Source organism: Rhinopithecus bieti, unplaced genomic scaffold (genome assembly GCF_001698545.2).
Source record: "Rhinopithecus bieti isolate Rb0 unplaced genomic scaffold, ASM169854v2 scaffold_59, whole genome shotgun sequence".
Classification (NCBI taxonomy): Eukaryota; Metazoa; Chordata; class Mammalia; order Primates; family Cercopithecidae; genus Rhinopithecus; species Rhinopithecus bieti.
In genome coordinates, this window is record NW_016803115.1 from 664,686 (window position 1) to 683,436 (window position 18,751).

The following is an 18,751-nucleotide window of genomic DNA, read 5'->3' on the forward strand; positions in this document are numbered from 1 at the left end:
CCCCGCCACAACCCCCCGCCATTCATATATTGAAGTCCTAATCCCTGGTAACTCATAATATGATTATATTTGGAGATAAAATTTATTAAGAGCTAATTAAATTAAAATGAGGTCATTGGGATGGCCCTAATCCAATATGACTGGTGTCATTAGAAGAAATGTGGGTACAGACATGCGCAGATAGAGGAAAGGCCATGCGGGGTCACAGTGAGAAGGTGGCCGTCTGCTAAGCGATGAGGGAGGCTTCAGGAAAAGCAAACCTGTGAACACGTTGCTCTCAGATATCCAGCCTCCAGAACTGTGGAAAAATAAATGTCTGTTGTTTACACCACCCCGTCTGTGGTATTTTGTTATGGCAACCCTAGCAAACTAATAGACTTGCCATGAGGTGAGCAATATATGAGGCCTCTGTCTTAGGGCAAATAAGACAGATAACGATCCTCATTATTTGCAAGTTCCTTCTTTGTGATTTCATCTATTGACTAAAATTTATTTGTGACCTCAAAATCAACACTTGTGGCACTTTGACAGTCATTTGCAGACACGTGCAGAGCAGTGAAAACTTTTGAGTTGCCAGACGTGCTGAAGTCAAATGCTCTGCCTTCTTGCCTCAGCTCTCCTACTGTAAACAAGTGCTCTTTCATAGGCTGGAGTGCATCTTTCAAATTTTTGTTGGTGATTTCACTGTTTAAAATGGCCCCGAGGAGGGGAGGTACCAAAGTGCTGAAGGTAGTGATGTGCCTTATAGAGAAAATATGGGTGTTAGATAGCTTGCTTCAGGCATGAGTTATGTTACTGTTGGCCATGAGTTCACTGTTATAATGAATAAATATATGTTAAATAAGGTTGTCTTGAAACAGAAACACACATAAACCAAAACTATGTATGATCAGTTGATGAAAATGTGACCAAAGCCTCACAGGACCCTAACTCTGTATGTCTCCTAGGAGAAATGGTTCAGTATTTGCTAATTCGGTGTTTGCCGTGACTTTGGTGGTGGGAAAGTCTAGCTATTCAAATTCTGTTTTGACCTTCTTCACCAAGAAGGGTATTGCAAATGAAAAATTTAGAAGACAAGTGCTTTTTAGATAAGAGTTGAAGCTCAAGGTAGGTGAAGTAGTAATGAGATGACCTAGACACTGGCAGTGAGCTCAGTGCTTCAGCCATTATGCTGAAAAAGTTATACAAGATCACTGACCACTATTTCTGCTTCATGGGTCAGATAAGTACTACAATGAAGACTCCAGCAGCAACCAGACGCCATTTAACTTGATGTTGGTTCATTGGTAAATTCAAGAAATTCTGATGACCTAAAGGCAGTCAGAATAGAGCAGGTTGCAACAAGATATGCTGACCTAACCTCATCTCTTCACCTCCAATTATTTTTTGGATTGAATTATTATAATATATGTAATGTTGGCTAACTGTTCTTTCAACATATACCTGCCAAATTCAGAAAATATTTAGTTACTTTTCTTTGTTATCAGTTCAGCCAGAATATATAGTGGCCTTGTTTGCCAAGAACATCACCACAGGGCTGTGACATTGCTCTTTAGTGCTCACCCAAAATCCCCTACAATGTTGGCTCATCATCCTCCTTCTGGATTGGTTTCAGTCCTTGTCAGTTAGAGAAAATTCTCTGGCATACATGAGGTCTCTAAGAACAGGTGTCCCATTACATCCTCATCTTGTTAAACATCATTTACACTAGGAGGAAACTGCAGTATAATAAAAGGCAAAATGGCTTCTTACTGTAGTGGAATTCATAATGTAGCCTCAATTCAATTCAATTATAATTTTTCATCCATGGATAGCCTTCGTTGGAAATTCTGTTTCTCAAGAGCTGTGGATTTGCAGCTTTTTATATCACTGTAGTTGGTCTACCCCAGGACCACTCACACAAAATGCACCTAGATGGACATTGTTAAATACACTGATTCCTGGGCTTTATCCCAATAATACAGAAACAGAATCCCTTTGGGAACTGGGAGTCTGAATTTTATAAAGCTTCTCAGGTGATTGAAAGTTTTGGTTATAAAAGTAAAATGACCTTTGGGGGAATTTCATTGGCTAATAGTTCTAACAAATATTTGTTATTTGACTAAAAAGTAATAATTGTATTGATCAAATTGGCACTTACAGAATTTGAGCCCAGCACACCATCGGTGTTTAATAGGTATTTTAATTGATGTTGGAAATTGTTTAGAACTTATATCTTAAGCATTTCTGTATACGGATAATTGTGAGCAAGATAAATGTTTATATAAATATATCTATATTTTAGTTTGCTTTTCATCCAACTATGGTTTTCTATGCCATGTCACCAAGTTAAGAATTTAGATCAGTTTTCTAAAATAAAAAAAATCAACAAATCCAAACCAAGTATGTGCTAAGCGTAGATTAAGATTTAGTTAGAAATTGTATACCAGAACATGAGGAATATTAAAGCCAGCAAAGCATACTTAGTCCTTTGCAAAATCCTTTCATTTAAACACTCTTTAGATAACTAATCACTTAACTTTTCCTAAACTCCTAGGCCTCAAGACATCTCCTGATAATTATTCACACCTGGAGTTTTCTCCATCCTTATCCTTGGAAAATTGTCTTATAACTATATTGAAAACACAAGTTTATACTTAACCACAAAGATGCTTTGTTATTTTAAGAAATTTTAAGACTCATTGTACTAAGTGCCATCCCGTAAAATAAAAAGCATTTTCCGTTTTACCCATAGGAGAAATATTATTTATAATTACAATTTAATGTTACATAAATTAGTTGTGCATTTATTTCTTCTTTTATACTTTCCCAAATAACTATCAGATGCCATCTATCAATGTAAATGTCATTTACATGATATCCTTATTTGGTAATTATTTTAATCTGAAAATCTTAGAATTCAGTTGTAGCATATTAGAGCATCTATCTGTGCTAGTACCTGAATGTCATTTATTTAACATTATTTTGTGAATTTAACATTTATTTTGTGAATTTCAGTGTCAGCAATAATAATTTTAGATATTATGAATTGGATTTTGAAATGTGGAATAGAGATTCTTCTAAAAGGAACAGGAACAATAAAATGTTATTTTATAAACATACAGATGGTTCATCATTATGTTCTCAGTATCAAGAGTGGCACTTTATAAATATTTGCTTAATAGATGAATAAAGGGAGCAATACACACATAGTCTCACACCCATAGGGTCTGATTATAAAATAAGTGATAGTTTTAAAATTTGTCTTATATAAATTAGTAGTAGAATTTTATAGTTAGTTTAATCATGTGTATGTCATGTGTAATATACTCAGAATATATTTAAATGAATATTTTAGGACACTTGCTTATGATTACTTTTAGTATATTGAAATGAACATATGGAAGTACTAAAAGAGAATACTGTGGAAAAACTTGTTTAAAAAACTTAGGTCCGGTGCGGTGGCTCACGCCTGTAATCCCAGCACTTTAGGAGGCCGAGGCAGGTGGATCATGAGGTCAGGAGATTGAAATCATCCTGGCTAACACAGTGAAAACCCGTCTCTATTGAAAATACAAAAAAATTAGCCAGATGTGGTAGCTCATGCCTGTAATCCCAGCTACTCGGGAAACTGAAGCAGGAGAATGGCTTGAACCTGGGAGGGGGAGCTTGCAGTGAGCTGAGATCGCGCCATTGCACTCCAGCCTGGGTGACAGAGAGAGACTCTGTCTCAAAAAAAAAAAAAAAAAAAAAAAAAAAAGACATTTTAGAGCTGCATTTGGTTTAACTATGTGTATTAGGAATTCTATCAATTATTAATGTTGATCTAGATATTTTACTAACATAACATATATGACATACACACGAGTATCATCAAAGTCACTCTTGGCATGTTCTTGCACAAGCACAATGTTGTTGCAAACATGAAAATATTTAAGAATTTTGTAATGGCATATTTTCAATATGTTGAACTACAATCAAAAGCTGCCCGGGTGCGGTGACTCACGCCTGTAATCCTAGCACTTTTGGGAGGCTGAAGTGGGTGGATCACAAGGTCAAGAGATCAAGACCATCCTGGTCAACATGGTGAAACCCCGTCTCTACTGAAAATACAAAAATTGGCTTGGTGGCACGCGCCTGTAGTCCTAGCTGCTTGGGAGGCTGAGGCAGGAGAATTCGCTTGAACCCAGGAGGCAGAGGTTGCAGTCGAGATTGTGCCACTGCACTCCAACCTGGAGACAGAGTGAGACTCCGTCTCAAAAAAAAGAGGGGGGCATATATTTTATGTTTTAAACTATTTGGGGCACTATTAGGAGTTACTTCATTATTTGTTACATGAGTTCAAATTTTCTTTAGTTACCTTTGGTCAAAACAACATAAAAAAAAAAAACAAAACATAATAGAAACAGAAAATTTAGAAACCCTTTTTATTGTATAAAAGCTTACACACCTGATGATTTTGGGGAGAAAATCACACATGTATTTGTTCTCTAGGCATCTGTGTATTTTATTGTAATGTATTCGCCTGTGTATGTGCTTATAAGAATTACTAGGCTTGTTTTCTCAACCTAGAGAATTATCCATGCCTCAAAAGAAAAACATTATTAAAACTTCTTGTAGAGATTTGGAGTAATAAATCTCCCAAAATGATTTCTTTTAAGATTAATCTTTGCTTAAATTTTACAAAGATATGTTGAGTTATAGACAAGATAGTTTTTCCTTTAAAAAAGCAAGAACAAAAGGATAAAAATTGCTGAAAACCTGAACACCACATTCCTATTCACATCCCTTTAATAATTTATTGAGTGCAGGGCCAACAATATGAAATTTTCATGGATGAGTATTATCCAGCCTCATATAGAGGTAACGTGAAAAATAAGGTCAGAGATAAATGACAAATACCAGTTCCTCTTGTCTATGGTTCTCTAAATTGTAATAAAGTGTCATTTATAAAGAAAAAAATTTAGGGTTCTGTAATAGAAACTAATTATCACTATTTGTAGAATTTTTTAAAAATTCAGAATTAAATTATAAAAGCCAAAAGTGGATGATAAAATGAAATTATTCCTACTTTAGGTGCGGTTGGGGCTAAAATTGGTAGAGAATTGTAAAATTATATTTTATTCTTTATCGTTAATATTACTATTCAGGAATTTTATTTAGGCTAGATTGGACAGTCTTCAGAGATTTCAAAAATACTCTTCAGGACCTCATTCCAGGTGCTTTATTCTGACATATGTCTCCAAGTCTAGGGAAGGGATCATCTGAATAAGATGTGAGATTTTTACTCCAAGGTTAATATTTTTAGAAATTCTGAGTGAGCGCGTGTGTGTGTATGTGTGTGTGCATGTATGTCAGAGAGTGCTTGTAGGGTGGGTTGGGGTTTGGAACATAAAGAAGAGGAAAGGCAATGTAGAGGGATGGTGTAGGAGAGATTTATATTCACCAAGTGCGCTCATTTAAACTTACTTCCAAAGCGCTTAATTTTAAAATGATAAATTCACAAACACATTTGACTGCACCCGTTTTATCTCCCAATAACTTGAAGAAAAAAAAATCTGAGTGGATCTCCTTTTATTACTGGTGGTGCCGGAAGATAAGACTTAGGCTATGTGTGGTTCATCTGAATCTCTGAATTGGTAATAAGTATATCATAATAGCGTTCCACAGAGATGCTGTACCCCTCCTCTAGCCAGCAAAGAGCATTTTTCAGACACTGGAAGGTATTTTCATCTGTCATTAAGTTTTGCATGTGATGGGTCTCCTGCACCTGCTAGAATTCCTGGATCATGCTCAGTTTTTCCTCTCCTTGCAGGTGGAGACAAAGGTGGAGATCATTTGCAGGGCATTCTCTGCTTGCTTTCAGAGGTGGGCTGATCCAGGGCTCTTTGACCTTATTATTTTGATCTTAAGCTTAGTCCTTTATCACACTGCGGTTAGTCCTCCCTGGAGGCCACTCCTCCTCCTTCCTTTTCCCCCCAAGGAACAGCACAGATCCATATAAAATGAAAAAGAGGAGTAATAATAATGGTAACAAATGACTGTAATAATAATTGGTACAGCAGACATCAGGTTAAGTACATTCCACAGAACAGCCTGCTGGGGATACGCCAGGAGACTATACCCGTGTACCCAGAGCATGGAAGCACTGCCTTCCAGGAAAAGATCAAGCTCCTGCCATCCTCTTGGGCATAACACAAGAGAGATAGAGGCTGCTCTACTTACTGCAGTCCATTCAGGTTGGGGAACATGACCTCCATGTCCATGTAACTAGCACCTTTCATGTGCTAGTTAAGGCACATGACTTAGCCCTCTCCCCTCTTTGTTTCAGCTTTAATGGGTAAAAGGGGTACAATTATAGTAATTATCACATAGGATATTGAAAAGATTAAATAATACCTATAAAAGATTTAGAACAGTACCTGGCATGTAGTGCTCAAATATTGTTTAGCTGTTATTGTTAAGGAGGTATCTATTAAATCTGAGGGTGAAGAGCTCTTAGAGATGATCTAGTCAGCTATCTAAGCCTTATGGAAGTAGGGAAGGGTGGCTGTGGTACATTTAGCAATGTTCCCCTAGAGATGGACAGAAGACTATACTGGGTGGGCAGCCAGCTCCTTCCTCATCGTGCTCCTTTTCATTAGTTGTTGGAATAGATAGGTAAGGTAGGAACAATCTCCCTCTACCTCACAAAGGGCTGACTGGAGTCCATTTGTTCCTGGAATAAACTGAGTTTGTTATCCTGATCTAATTAGTTAAGATCCATTTTCATTTCTATGGATTGATGTCCTCACTCAGTGAATCTTGACTTCCAGTCATTTCTTTTGCATATTTATTGGGATGATTTTTTTCTTTGCTATTGTTAGTTTGGGAATGCTATTATTGAAATACCTGACTTAATTTTTGAAATCCACACAAAACCATGTCAAAATGGAGTTAATATATGTAATGAGAAGTAGTGCAAGTGTCATGTTCTTCTGGAGGTTTGGAATGGAAATTATAATGTATTTTTTTATGGTCTCTATTTGGTGCCCAGAGCTAGTGGCACTTTAAGGAAGAATCAGTAGTTGAACATACAGTGTTGATGAAATTTTGCAGCAAATATGCTGTTTATTTCATTTTCAGAGAAAGATATTTGTTCCTTAGACTATTTAATTTGTTCTGTATTCAAAAAGCAAACAAATTTCTCTTCATAAGGCAAAATGCGATGATGTTTTATATTGACAATATTAGATTCTGCTGGCGTTTTTCATCTTCAGAATATACAAAATCAAGAAATGGAAACTTTGCAATCGGTGCATCATCACTAATGCTTATGTACCTAATTTCAATTTTTTTGCAATTTGCTATCCTCTGATGCTTGTCATTCTGAAAAAAAAAAATATGGGAACATCATTTTGAGTATTACTTAATATATTTCTTTTCTGCACATATTAAAGATCTTTTGTATAAAGTGGTAATGGAATATCCTGGAAATGATCAAAATTTAATGGACCGTAGAGCATTTGTAGACCAGAAGCTTTAGAATGAAATGCAAACAGCATTAAATGTCTAAATTTATTTTCTTTTAGACTTTCATTTACAGTGATTTTCTGCAAGAATGGTATTAGGGTCTTGTGGGGAATGTTTAATAGAAGCTATAATAGATAATAACTGACTCTGTAATTACTCATTTCAAGACAGAGGTACTCTTTGAGACACTGATAAGAATTGAATTGTGTCACTACATCATGTTTTCATTCTGCTGTCACACCCCAGCAATCCATATTCATGGTCTCCCGGTGCTAAGCTCATTGCCAATTTAACACAGATGTGGAAGAGATATTTGTAACCTGCTCAGCCTTTTGATCCCTTACATTTTATTTGAGGAAATGGCAGAGTAACTTAAGAGTGAGGATAATAGTGTAAAGTCTTAGTGACAAAAATTATCAGATTAATTTGGTATGTACATTTATATGTATCTATATATTCACATACAAAATACAGATATGCAGAAGAAAAGCTATTATGGTTAAATGTAAAATCCAACTAAAATTTTCCTAGACCTACCCGGTTTTTGAGTACTATAATTGAATACTGCATTATTTTTTACTTTTGTTTACTTTTCAGAGGAAACTTATTTTCATGTATCTCTAAGAATAACAATGGTCCAGTTTTTACTGCTGAAGTTAGATTTTATGATTTTGGTTACACTGGCTACATTATACTCTCAATTTTATTTTATTCTTATATGTTATTTTATGTTATAATAAATGTTTCTATGTGGTTGAATTCAACAAAAGTTGAGCTTCTCCCTTGAGCCAAACTCTGGGGAAAGTAGTGTGTGAATGAGCTCTGGGGTCACTGAGGAGGGAGAGGTGACTTTCCTCAGGAGGTCAGAACAGACTGCATGAGAGAGATGGCACTGAATACCTTAACAAAAGGTAACCTGGCGAGGGGTCATTCTAGGTGAGAGTAGAGGCCAGGAGGCAGAGAAGTACAGAACATGTTCTGGTTTAACTGTTTAATCCAGTTAACATCTTTTAATCAGATGTTTTCAGCTGAAATGGAGAAATTTGACTGGTGGGACTGGTTATGGCCACAACCCAAAGGCCTTTGAAACCACATTGAAGATTTAGGGTTTTAATCTACAGACGTTAGGAAGCTAGAGATGTTTATTGAACAAGGGAATTATGTGATCTAAGATGCATTTGCTTTCTAATTCTGGGTAATAATATATATGCTTTATTTCCCCCTTAAAATGGACTGGCAAGTTCAGAATTCTATTTGAAATCTATAATATTGATATTTTCCTCTGTAATAAAGTAGCCGGTTCTATTGACACTTTAATGCAAAACTATGAAAGACATAAAAATTGACTCCAAGAGGGAAAAAGTCCCTTGGGAAAGAATTTTACAAATCTGACTATAAAAGTTTGTAAAGCCATGAATGGAGACTGATTATATAGGAGAATGGATTGTTTAAATAGGTGTTTACCTATTTAAGCTCATTAGATTATTATTTAATGATTTTATGTAAACCTTTGGTGTCTGATATGGATAACTTGTGGGTCCTATCCCATAGTGGTGATCTATTTTAATTTGTATAAAATAGCTAGAATTGACAGGATGTCAGATGGAGTTTATAAACATTTTTGTCAAGGGAGAACTATTTCTAAATATCTCTGCCTGTCCAGTTAATAAAACCCAAATTACAGTGCTAACACAAGTCTTGGCTCATAGAAGTTATTTAGTTTTTTGTCTCAATCAGTCATACACCTTGCTTCAATCTTTAAGTATGAATGCATTACGTACCTTCTAGTACATTTTACTGTTTGGCTTAATTTGCTCATTGGAAGTGCATTTACCACAAATTTCTTCTCCTCCCCACCAACTTTTTAATATAAATATTTTCTAAAATGAAAGTTAAAAGACTAGTACAACAGGTGGGCATGGTGGCTCATGCCTGTAATCCCAGCATTTTGGGAGGCTGAGGCAGGTGGATCACTTGAGGCCAGGAGTTCAAGACCAGCCTGGTCAACATGGTAAAACCCCATCTCTACTAAAAATACATTAATTAGCCACGCATAGTGGCACACCCCTATAGTCACAGATACCCAGGAGGCTGAGGCACAAGAATGGCTTGAACCCAGGAGGTAGAGGTTGCAGTGAGCTGAGATTGTGCCACTGCACTCCAGCCTGGGCAAGAGAGCGAGACTCTGTCTCAAACAAAAAAACCAAAGGCTAGTACAACAAACATCTGTATACCCACTACCTAGACTTGGTAATTGTTCATAGTACATAATAAACTAATTTGAAAGTGAATTAACATGGAAAATATTTGTTCCCCATTTTAACATTAATTAGAGCATTTGACTGATAATCTTGGAAAGGGCATGAAGGATTTGCTTTTTAACATGTCTGAGTTACATATCAAACACATGTAGCCCAATAGTTATTTTTCTTAAAAGCAGTTCGAATATAAAAAATTTGTCCAATTATCCCCATCCTAATATACCCAAATTTATATCTCTTAACTACAACTTCTACTTATGCAAGTGTATTTTATCAATACTTTTAAAGGAAACATTTTAAGGTGACAGTCGCTATGGAACATTTTAAACTGTGCAGCTTGGAACCATAACATTCTGAATCGGAGTATCAGAAAATTGCAAAAATATCTGTAGTGGGAATTAGTGTGTTTTACGTTCTTCAAATGAATATATCTAGATCTACACACATGGATAATCCTATGATTCATGGAGAGCTTGTTAATTTTAAATAGTAGCAGTTTTATCTCTGTCTTTAATCAGCTTCATCAATGGACCAAATTGTTGACCATGAAAGTTGTAAGTTTCCTTCTAGTTCATATACATATTAAAATAATTTTACATTCACAAGTGTAAACCTCAGTTTTCAAAATCATGTACCATATTATTTCTGTGCATGGTAAATTTTCCCTTTAACTTACCATAAATCATTTTTCTGCTTTCAAGAACCATTCCAGTTGCCTGGATGGCATCAGGTTGTGGATGTAAGTTATGAGTTAAGACTAGAGAAGCTAAAATAGTGCTTGAAAAGTGAGTCCAGTGAAATTAGAGGAAACAAAGTCAAGTCAGGGCACAGAGGAAAGATTAGAGCTGGTGCACGTACGGAGTCACATAGCTTGATAGAAAGGAATCAGGAAGACACCAAAGGGAGAAGTTGGGGGGGAGAGGGCCTCGTGACAACCGAAAACTGCAGGGGCCGGTGTCACAGGAAACTGGAAGATTAACGCAGGGCTGCAAGTAGAGATAAGTGGAAGCATTTCGGTGAAAGGGAAAGAAAGGGAGTGGAGAGAAGGGTGTTCCTGACATAGTTTCAAAGTCGAAGTTCCTTGGTGTGAAGTTTTCAGTATGCTCCTTTATACTGCTCATGGGTTCACTACCAGTGTTGCAGTCAGTGAAAACGTGGGCTGCAGACATTCTGAAATGGTCTGCATGCTAACAGAGAATCTACACTGTGTCCAGTGGTCTTCACATACAGAGATTGGACCCATTATCTTCCTGAATAAGTGGAAGCCTGGTGACCAGAAAGATATGCCTTAAATCCCATAAGAGTCTGGGCAACATTTCCTCCTCTTTCTTAAAAAAAAGACCGATTACCAGTTCACATATGGATTATGCATCACATCTGCTTAAACGAGGAAAAGGAATGCTTATTCTGCTGTCAAAAGAGTAGCATTTTTCCAAAGGCAAATATCATTTTTTCCTTAAAAAATTCTGAACTCTAGCAAGCAGATTATAAGCAATTCATTTCAAACAAGTATTTTTTTTCTTTAGATGATTTGTGTAAGCATACAGCATCTGATAAAATTTATGCATAGTTATGCCTTTTAAAAAATGTCTTTGGCTGGTCTTTTAGTCAGTTTCTCTCTGCATTGATCTGTCTTGCACTCTGGAAAGCATTTTACTTATTTAAATAGCCAGGTTTTCTCTGTCTTCTTTTTTTCCATGTGGCTTTTCCAAGTGGGGCTCATCTGATTCATAACATACTTTTCCTCTGGAAACAAGCTAAAGATAAAATAAGCTTATACTACTTATATGAATTTATATGAATAAATTATTCATTAATAATTCACTAAATATTGAGCACTGAAGAGTACCATAAATTATTCTAGAGACTTGAGATAGATCAGTGAATGAAATACTTGAGATGCCTGCCTTAATGGAGTTTGACCATGGTTACTTTGCCACTTTGGGATCTGAGGGGAGCAAAGAAGAAACAGGAAATGTCCACATAGACAGCATCAAAACATTTTAGATGGTATCACATGGTCCTGAGCCAGGTTCTTAATGGCTCTGTTGTACACATTCTTCTTTTGTATGCTGGAAATAATAATAGTACCCCTCTTATAGGTATGTTTTGACAATTAAATGGGATAATATATGTAAACTACTTACCTGAGTGCCCAGCTGAGTGATTGACTTGCCAGCACTAAAAAATATTAGCTATTATTTCTTATTAAAGGATGAGATGGTGATTTATTCCAATCCCCCATACCATTATGGTAGTAGCATGATGTCAGGCTATTCTATTGATATGTGTCTTGTTTTACACTTTATAATGTGGATGTTTCAGACCATTTAGCTCTGTTCACCGGATTTTCTGGAGTTTAATTTAAACATGCTTATTAAAGTTAATGTGACTCTGGTCATTCTCCTTATTGCCACCAAGAATGATGACAACCTTGTACTGTGCAGTACCTAAATAATGTTATTACCTTCCCTTGGCTGCTTCCTACAAATGGCATCATCTCAATCTTAAAAAACCTATGCAGGAGAAAATGTTATGTCAAGCAGGAAATTATGATGAGTTTTTAGGGTGGTGAGCAAGATACAATTTGAAGAAGCCAAGCCTGAATAGCATACATATACATTTAATTTGATCCTTTTCTTCCCAGCAATGTCCTGATTTTATGGTTATGAAACCACTCCTCTTCCAGACTTTGTTCTAAAACTTAAAGCATGCAGTGATCTTCCTTTCTTTTCACAAGAGGAAAAGTCTGGCTGTCTTCATGCAAATTAGTCTGCTTTTGTTGGAAGACTTCAGGGAACTCATCTATGAAATGTGGACTCACAATAAGAAATGTGGTTCATCTTACTGTTCTTCTTTCAGCCAATGTACAGTTGTTTCCCACAGTATGAAATACTTGGAAAAAAAAAAAAAGCATTTTATCATAATGCCAGAACTCCAGCAATGCCTTTGACTCTTTCACTGCCTTCAGGCGTAGTAGTGGAGGTGGGGAAACCATCTATTCAATATTACATTATTTTCAGATGATTGTTCACATAGGAAATGTGTAAATGAATGCAGAAAGGTAGGACTGATGTTCTAAATTTAGGACCAGCAATTGTAGACACTGGAGTTCCGAGCTTCTTTACACTCTGCTGTAATTTCTCATACAAAAAATACCAACTAGGAATAGTATAAAAACAATTGGTTAATGAGTAAAGATTGTTTTGACAGTGTCTAACACTTCAGAAATATATTGTGTTATTCTGACTGTATTGAGTTTTTTTTCTTTCTTACATTTCAGTGACAATTTCAACAAGCACCTTCTTTGATGGCTTGCTGGTGACAGGACTGTACACATCTACAAGTGTCCAGGCATCACAGAGCATTGGAGGTTCCAGTGCTTTTGGATTTGGTAAGCTATTCTGACAAAAAAAAACCCCAGAAAATTGGGGGTATTTTATACAGTCATAGGTCTTATGTTTTAAAGTGTCTGTTTTTAACAGTGTTAGACCTTTATTACTTCCAAGAAAATAATCTGAAGTGTTTTGTTTTTGCATGTGTTTGCCTGAAGTTGGGTGAATTGAAATAAGTCATGTAAATGTGCAGCTAACCTTGATCTTGGTGTGATGAACTTTCTATCATTCTCACCCTCCACTGCCACAATTGTACTTGGTCCTCTGGGGTTCATGTAAATTTCCATATTCTATTACATAGGTTGCTGGAATTTGCTCTGATGCCCATGCAATCATTCAGTAATCTGTTCTCATAAACAGTTCTTAAAATATTGTGGTTAGTGCAAAGTGTCATGTTAAATCTGACAAGCGAACGTTGTATAAAGCAGAAGATAGCAATATTTGATAAAATTATTGAGTTTTATGAGTATTCATAGAAGAATCCTGTTTAATATTTAAAATATTTGAATGTCCTTAAATCAGAGACCTGGCAGGTTACTTATGTAGAGAAACAGAAGATCATGTGATGTCCATTAATCTCAGAGGAGTCTCAATTTAGGAATCTCTAGTTTACCCATAATGCTGTTAAACATACCAGGCTGGGATTAAGTAGATCCTTCACAGCATCAAAAATTCAAACTTAATGTATCAGTTTATGTAGGTTATGAAATCACTGATCTTACTCCGAAATTGGAAGACTACACAGAACTTTGTCCATAGATGTGAGAAGGATAGAATTGCATTATCAGACACAAAGTTATGTGTTCAACATTTTATTTTTTTCTGTGATGTTTATCAAACAAATAATTTTCTACCTCCTTCTGATATATGAAGTGTCGAGTCCCAGCAGTAGCCCTGCCTAGGTGACTCATCGGCTGATGTCAGAGCAACAATGTTGATGCTGCATTGTCACTGCTTGCCCAAGATGAGGTCCACAGCCCACAGCTTAAGGAAACCACGAAGTCATTCCGTCATCATTTTAAATGATTTCACATTGAGAATTTGCTCTATTTTAAAAAGATTCCAGGTTAGATTTCACAGTCTGTTGGTAACTACTTCTAAGGTCCAAACCTCAGGGGAAAAATGTCCTCTTAGGTCTACAAATTCCACTTAATTAGTCCCATCCTTTTTCTGCTCTGCAGAGAGAAGGGTCAGGTCATAGTCTCATATATATATGTAATATATTATAATATCTGTAATGTACATAATATATATGTACTATATCTGTAATGCATATAATATATGTAATATGTATATAATATATGTAACATATATCATATATAACACATATAACATGTTACATATATAACATATAACATATATGTTATATAAAGTATAAGTGCATAAGTATATACTATATTATGTGTATTTTATATATTATATATAAAATATAAGTGCATAAGTATATACTATCTGTTTTGTTACAGCAGGACTCATAAGTAGAGTTGTCAGATTAAGTAAGTAAAAATACCAGACACTTTGTTAAAATTGAATTTTAGGTAAACAAATACTTTTTTAGTATAAGTATGCAATATTTGGAATAAGACCTTCTGGGCTGCAGCCTAGCCCAATTAAATCAAAACCTCTGGGGGTGAGGGCGTGGGCACTGGTAAATTTTAAAGCTCTCCAGGTGATTCTAATGTTTATCCAGGATTGAGAAGTACTGTACTGGATCAGTGCCCAGTCCAGCCATCAGCATCACCTGGAAAGTAGTAACTGCAGGGTTCTAGACCTCACTTCAGACACAGTGAAACAGAAACTCCAGAGGTGGGATCCTGTGATCATTTTTTGAAATAAACACTCTAGGTGATGTCGACCCTTGTTAAAGTGTGAGGACTTCTATTCTAGTGGAAAGACAGATGTTGATTAAATGATTGTGTAAATATGCCATAGCAAACCTTGCTAGGGGCTGACAAAGAAGTATACTGAGTGCTGGGAAAGGGTATGACAGAGAAACTAGATCCAGTCTTGAGTAAAGTGTGGTGTAATTTGGAAAGGTGTTCCTGAGGAAATGGTATTTGAGTGGAGTATGAAGCAGTAGAGATTATTGACTGAAGGTCTGTGGATGGTGGGGCACAGCATACCCAAAGGAAGGAACAGCAGGTGCAAAGGCCACAGGTGGGAAGAGGCTGGTTATGTTCTAGGAACTGAAAGAAAACCTTGGAGTGGCTGGACCTGGAATCAAGAGGAAAGGGGATACAGCTAGGTAGGAGACCAGAGCCAGACCATTCAGGATATTGTAAATTTGGGACCTTTATCCTAAGTGAAAGGAAAGGTGTTGAGGGTTTTAGGCTGAGGAGTTACTCCACCAACCTTTCATTTTAAAGAGATCACTCTGAGGTCATTATGGAGAACAAACTGTAGAGCCCAGTAGTGGGTTCAGAAAGATTGTTCTGTGGTTAAAGATTCTGATAGGGCAAGGCGTGTAAGGTGTCCAAGGTACGGGCTGGGATGGGCAACAAGAAGGAGTCAGATGTAGGGGGATAAGAGTTGAGGCTTTGAATCACATTGGCCTGCTTGTAGATCCAGTATTCATCTCTTATTAGTTGTTTGCCTCAGCCAAGTCGTTTAACCTCTCTAAGCTTAATTTTCTCATATATGAAATGATAATAAGGTTACCTTCTTCATAAGATGGTGGATAGCCCTGATAATTAAAGGAGGAAGTGATTTATGTAAAGCCATTAGCACATAAAAAACACTCAATAAAATTAGCTTTTCCAAATTATAATCTTGGCAACTGAAGCAGACACTTTCCTTAGTCCAGGGCTTATAAACACGTCCTGTGGGGGGCAAAAAAAACCCAAAAAAACAAAAAACAGTTCTGAAATGTAATTAATCTGGGATATGTAGGTTGAGATGATTTGAGGACACTTGGCTGAATTAAGGAACTATCATTTGTCAGTGTGGGAGCTTTACATAAGGAAAATCATTAAAGATCATTCATAAGTGTGTTGTAAGCACATTTTGAAAGAACATGTAAAATGCATATATCATATTGCCTCAGATTTTAGCTAGTAAGGCAAACGAACTAAGAATAAAGTTGTTACAAATTATTTAAGAAACTTGGTCTTCAAGACATTTCCTGTGGTAACTTTGAAAGCTGTAAAAAGTCAGTTTGTACTTGACATTAAAATGTATTTTGATGAGCCTAAATTGCACCTTGCCTTCCTCTCACAGCCAACCGTGTATCATTGGCTTAATGGTCCAAAGAGGCGTCTGAGCTTGGGCAGAGCCCATCGGTGACTTCCATAGCTCAGGTCTTACACTAGATCCTTTGCATTTTTATAGGATATGTGTTTTATATAGATGTATAGATAGGTGAGATCTTTTATTAAGTTCTGATAATATCCAAATAATTTTATGTGTGTTTATGTGACAGTATTAAATAACTTTACAAATAAAATTTAATAATATGCCTGGATATTATATAACAAAGTTAATTTTCATGAATAATGTTTAGAATGGAAAGCAGGAGTTAAAATGTCTTTTTAAATAAAATGGTCACTTTTGAAAAAAAGCACTTAATTTTTTGGATATTTGATCTAAGTTTAACATATTCTTTGCAAGTTGAAAACAAAATTAAAGATTTAATCTGATTAGGGTGCAGGTAGGAAAGTAGAGGACACTTATAGAAGGTATAATTTCTAAATATTGCTGCTTTTTGGTAGTTAGTAGTTATGGTAGTATCAGGCTAAAGTAATGTGGCATTTTTTGACCTAGAACAAAAGAGTTATTGAATACATAATCTATCATTAGTCTCTGACTTTTTTGATGGAATGTTAAGCAAATGTGGTTAATTTGGCATTTCCCCAACATATCATAGGATTAATGTGCAATATGTTTAACTAGCTGTGACAAATAAGGCAAAGTAAAGCATTTAGTTGAGTCTAAATAGGTACTGTTGAAAGTTTTTTTTTCCTATTTGTAGTAGTTATTTTAATTGTACTAATTACACTAAAGTTACAGCTACTCTTCTTTGAATATAAAATGTGTGTGTGACTAGCCAAAATGTCCATAATTATACTTAAGATATTGCTGTAGAAATGTAATTCCACTAACATTCCATACAGCTTTTTATGCAAAGCCAGAATTCTTTAGCATGCATGCCTCACTGACCAAAAATAGACAAATGCCTAATAGCCAGAAATACGTTAAGACAATAGCTATGCAAAAGATGACTATAAGCCAGCAATGCCTGATTTGAAATACCTCATTTTACTTGTCAATATAAGAAAACATGCTGCCCTTGGGAAGTGTGATGTTTAATTATGGATATCTCTTTGTGCATCCCAGAAAAAAAAATGCTTCTCTCTTGTCTTTGGCTTTGAATTCCAGCTCAATCATGTAAATCTTCAGGGCTCATTGTGGTCGCTCAATGAAGGGTTATTTGAATATCCTTTCATACAAAATTGTTCCTTTTCCAGGGCTGAAATGCATTTACTCAAGATTTAGAATTCTGGTTCTAAAAGCTAGAGATTTCACCCAATTTTTGATATTCTGGCTCTGAAACCTGAGAATCAGATTTACAAGTCTGATGAATGCAGCCAAATTTCAAATTGTTAGACCTTCCATAAATTAAGGTCTTTATACTTCCTAGATAATCTTGCTTAGCTAATACATCAGCCATTACAGCACTTTTTTACTTAAACTCTTGTAATTTTCTATGTGTTTCATTTATTTATTCTGTAGTAATTAGGAAACCTAGATCTAATCATTTAAGTTAAAAAATGCTTAAAAGCCTGGGCGCGGTGGCTCATGCCTGTAATCCCAGCACTTTGGGAGGCCGAGGGAGGGGTGGATCGTAAGGTCAGGAATTCGAGACCAGCCTGGCCAACATAGTGAAACCCCATTTCTACTAAAAATACAAAAAATTAGCCAGGAATGGTGGCAGGCACCTGTAATCCCAGCTACTCGGGAGGCTGAGTCAGGAGAACTGCTTGAACCTGGCAGGTGGAGGTTGCAGTGAGCCAAGATTACGCCATTGCACTCCAGCCTGTGCAACAGTACAAGACTCTGTCTCAAAAAAAAAGAAAAAGAAAAACTTTAAAATGACAAAATTTGATTAAATCCAAGTTGTGGGGGAATGTAGTGAACAGGTATAGGAATTTTTTTCTTTGTAATTTTTTTCTCTTAAACATTCAGTTATTCATGTCATATTTTTAATGGAGATTAAACAATTAACATAAAACTAGTATTTTCAACACTATCTTTCAAACACAAGTATTAGAAATTTTTAACTTCATTTCTGATTATTTTCAATGTGATTTTGACCACCTTATGGTAATAGACAGTAATAATTAATAAAATAATTATTTAAAATATGTATTAATATATAATAGATACTGTGTGTGTGTGGTGTGTGTATATATAATATAATATAATTATATATATTATATATATATAATATATATAGTTTGTTTGTTTGTTTGTTTTTGAGACAAAGTCTTGCTTTGTTACCCAGACTGGAGTGCAGTAGTGCAATCTCAGCTCACTATAACCTCCACCTCCCAGGTTCAAACAATTCTCCTGCCTCAGCCTCCCGAGTGAATTATTTACATATTTTAA

General features: G+C 35.8%; 1 protein-coding gene across 1 annotated transcript in view; it reads left to right on the forward strand.

The window, feature by feature from the left end:
* Window positions 1-18,751, forward strand: part of RELN (reelin) — a 529,597-nt gene that overhangs the window by 59,982 nt on the left and 450,864 nt on the right. Inside the window, exon 2 of the mRNA XM_017851861.1 lies at window positions 13,036-13,146. Within this exon, the coding sequence (XP_017707350.1) occupies window positions 13,036-13,146 (111 nt within the window). The remainder of the gene's footprint in view (window positions 1-13,035; window positions 13,147-18,751) is intronic.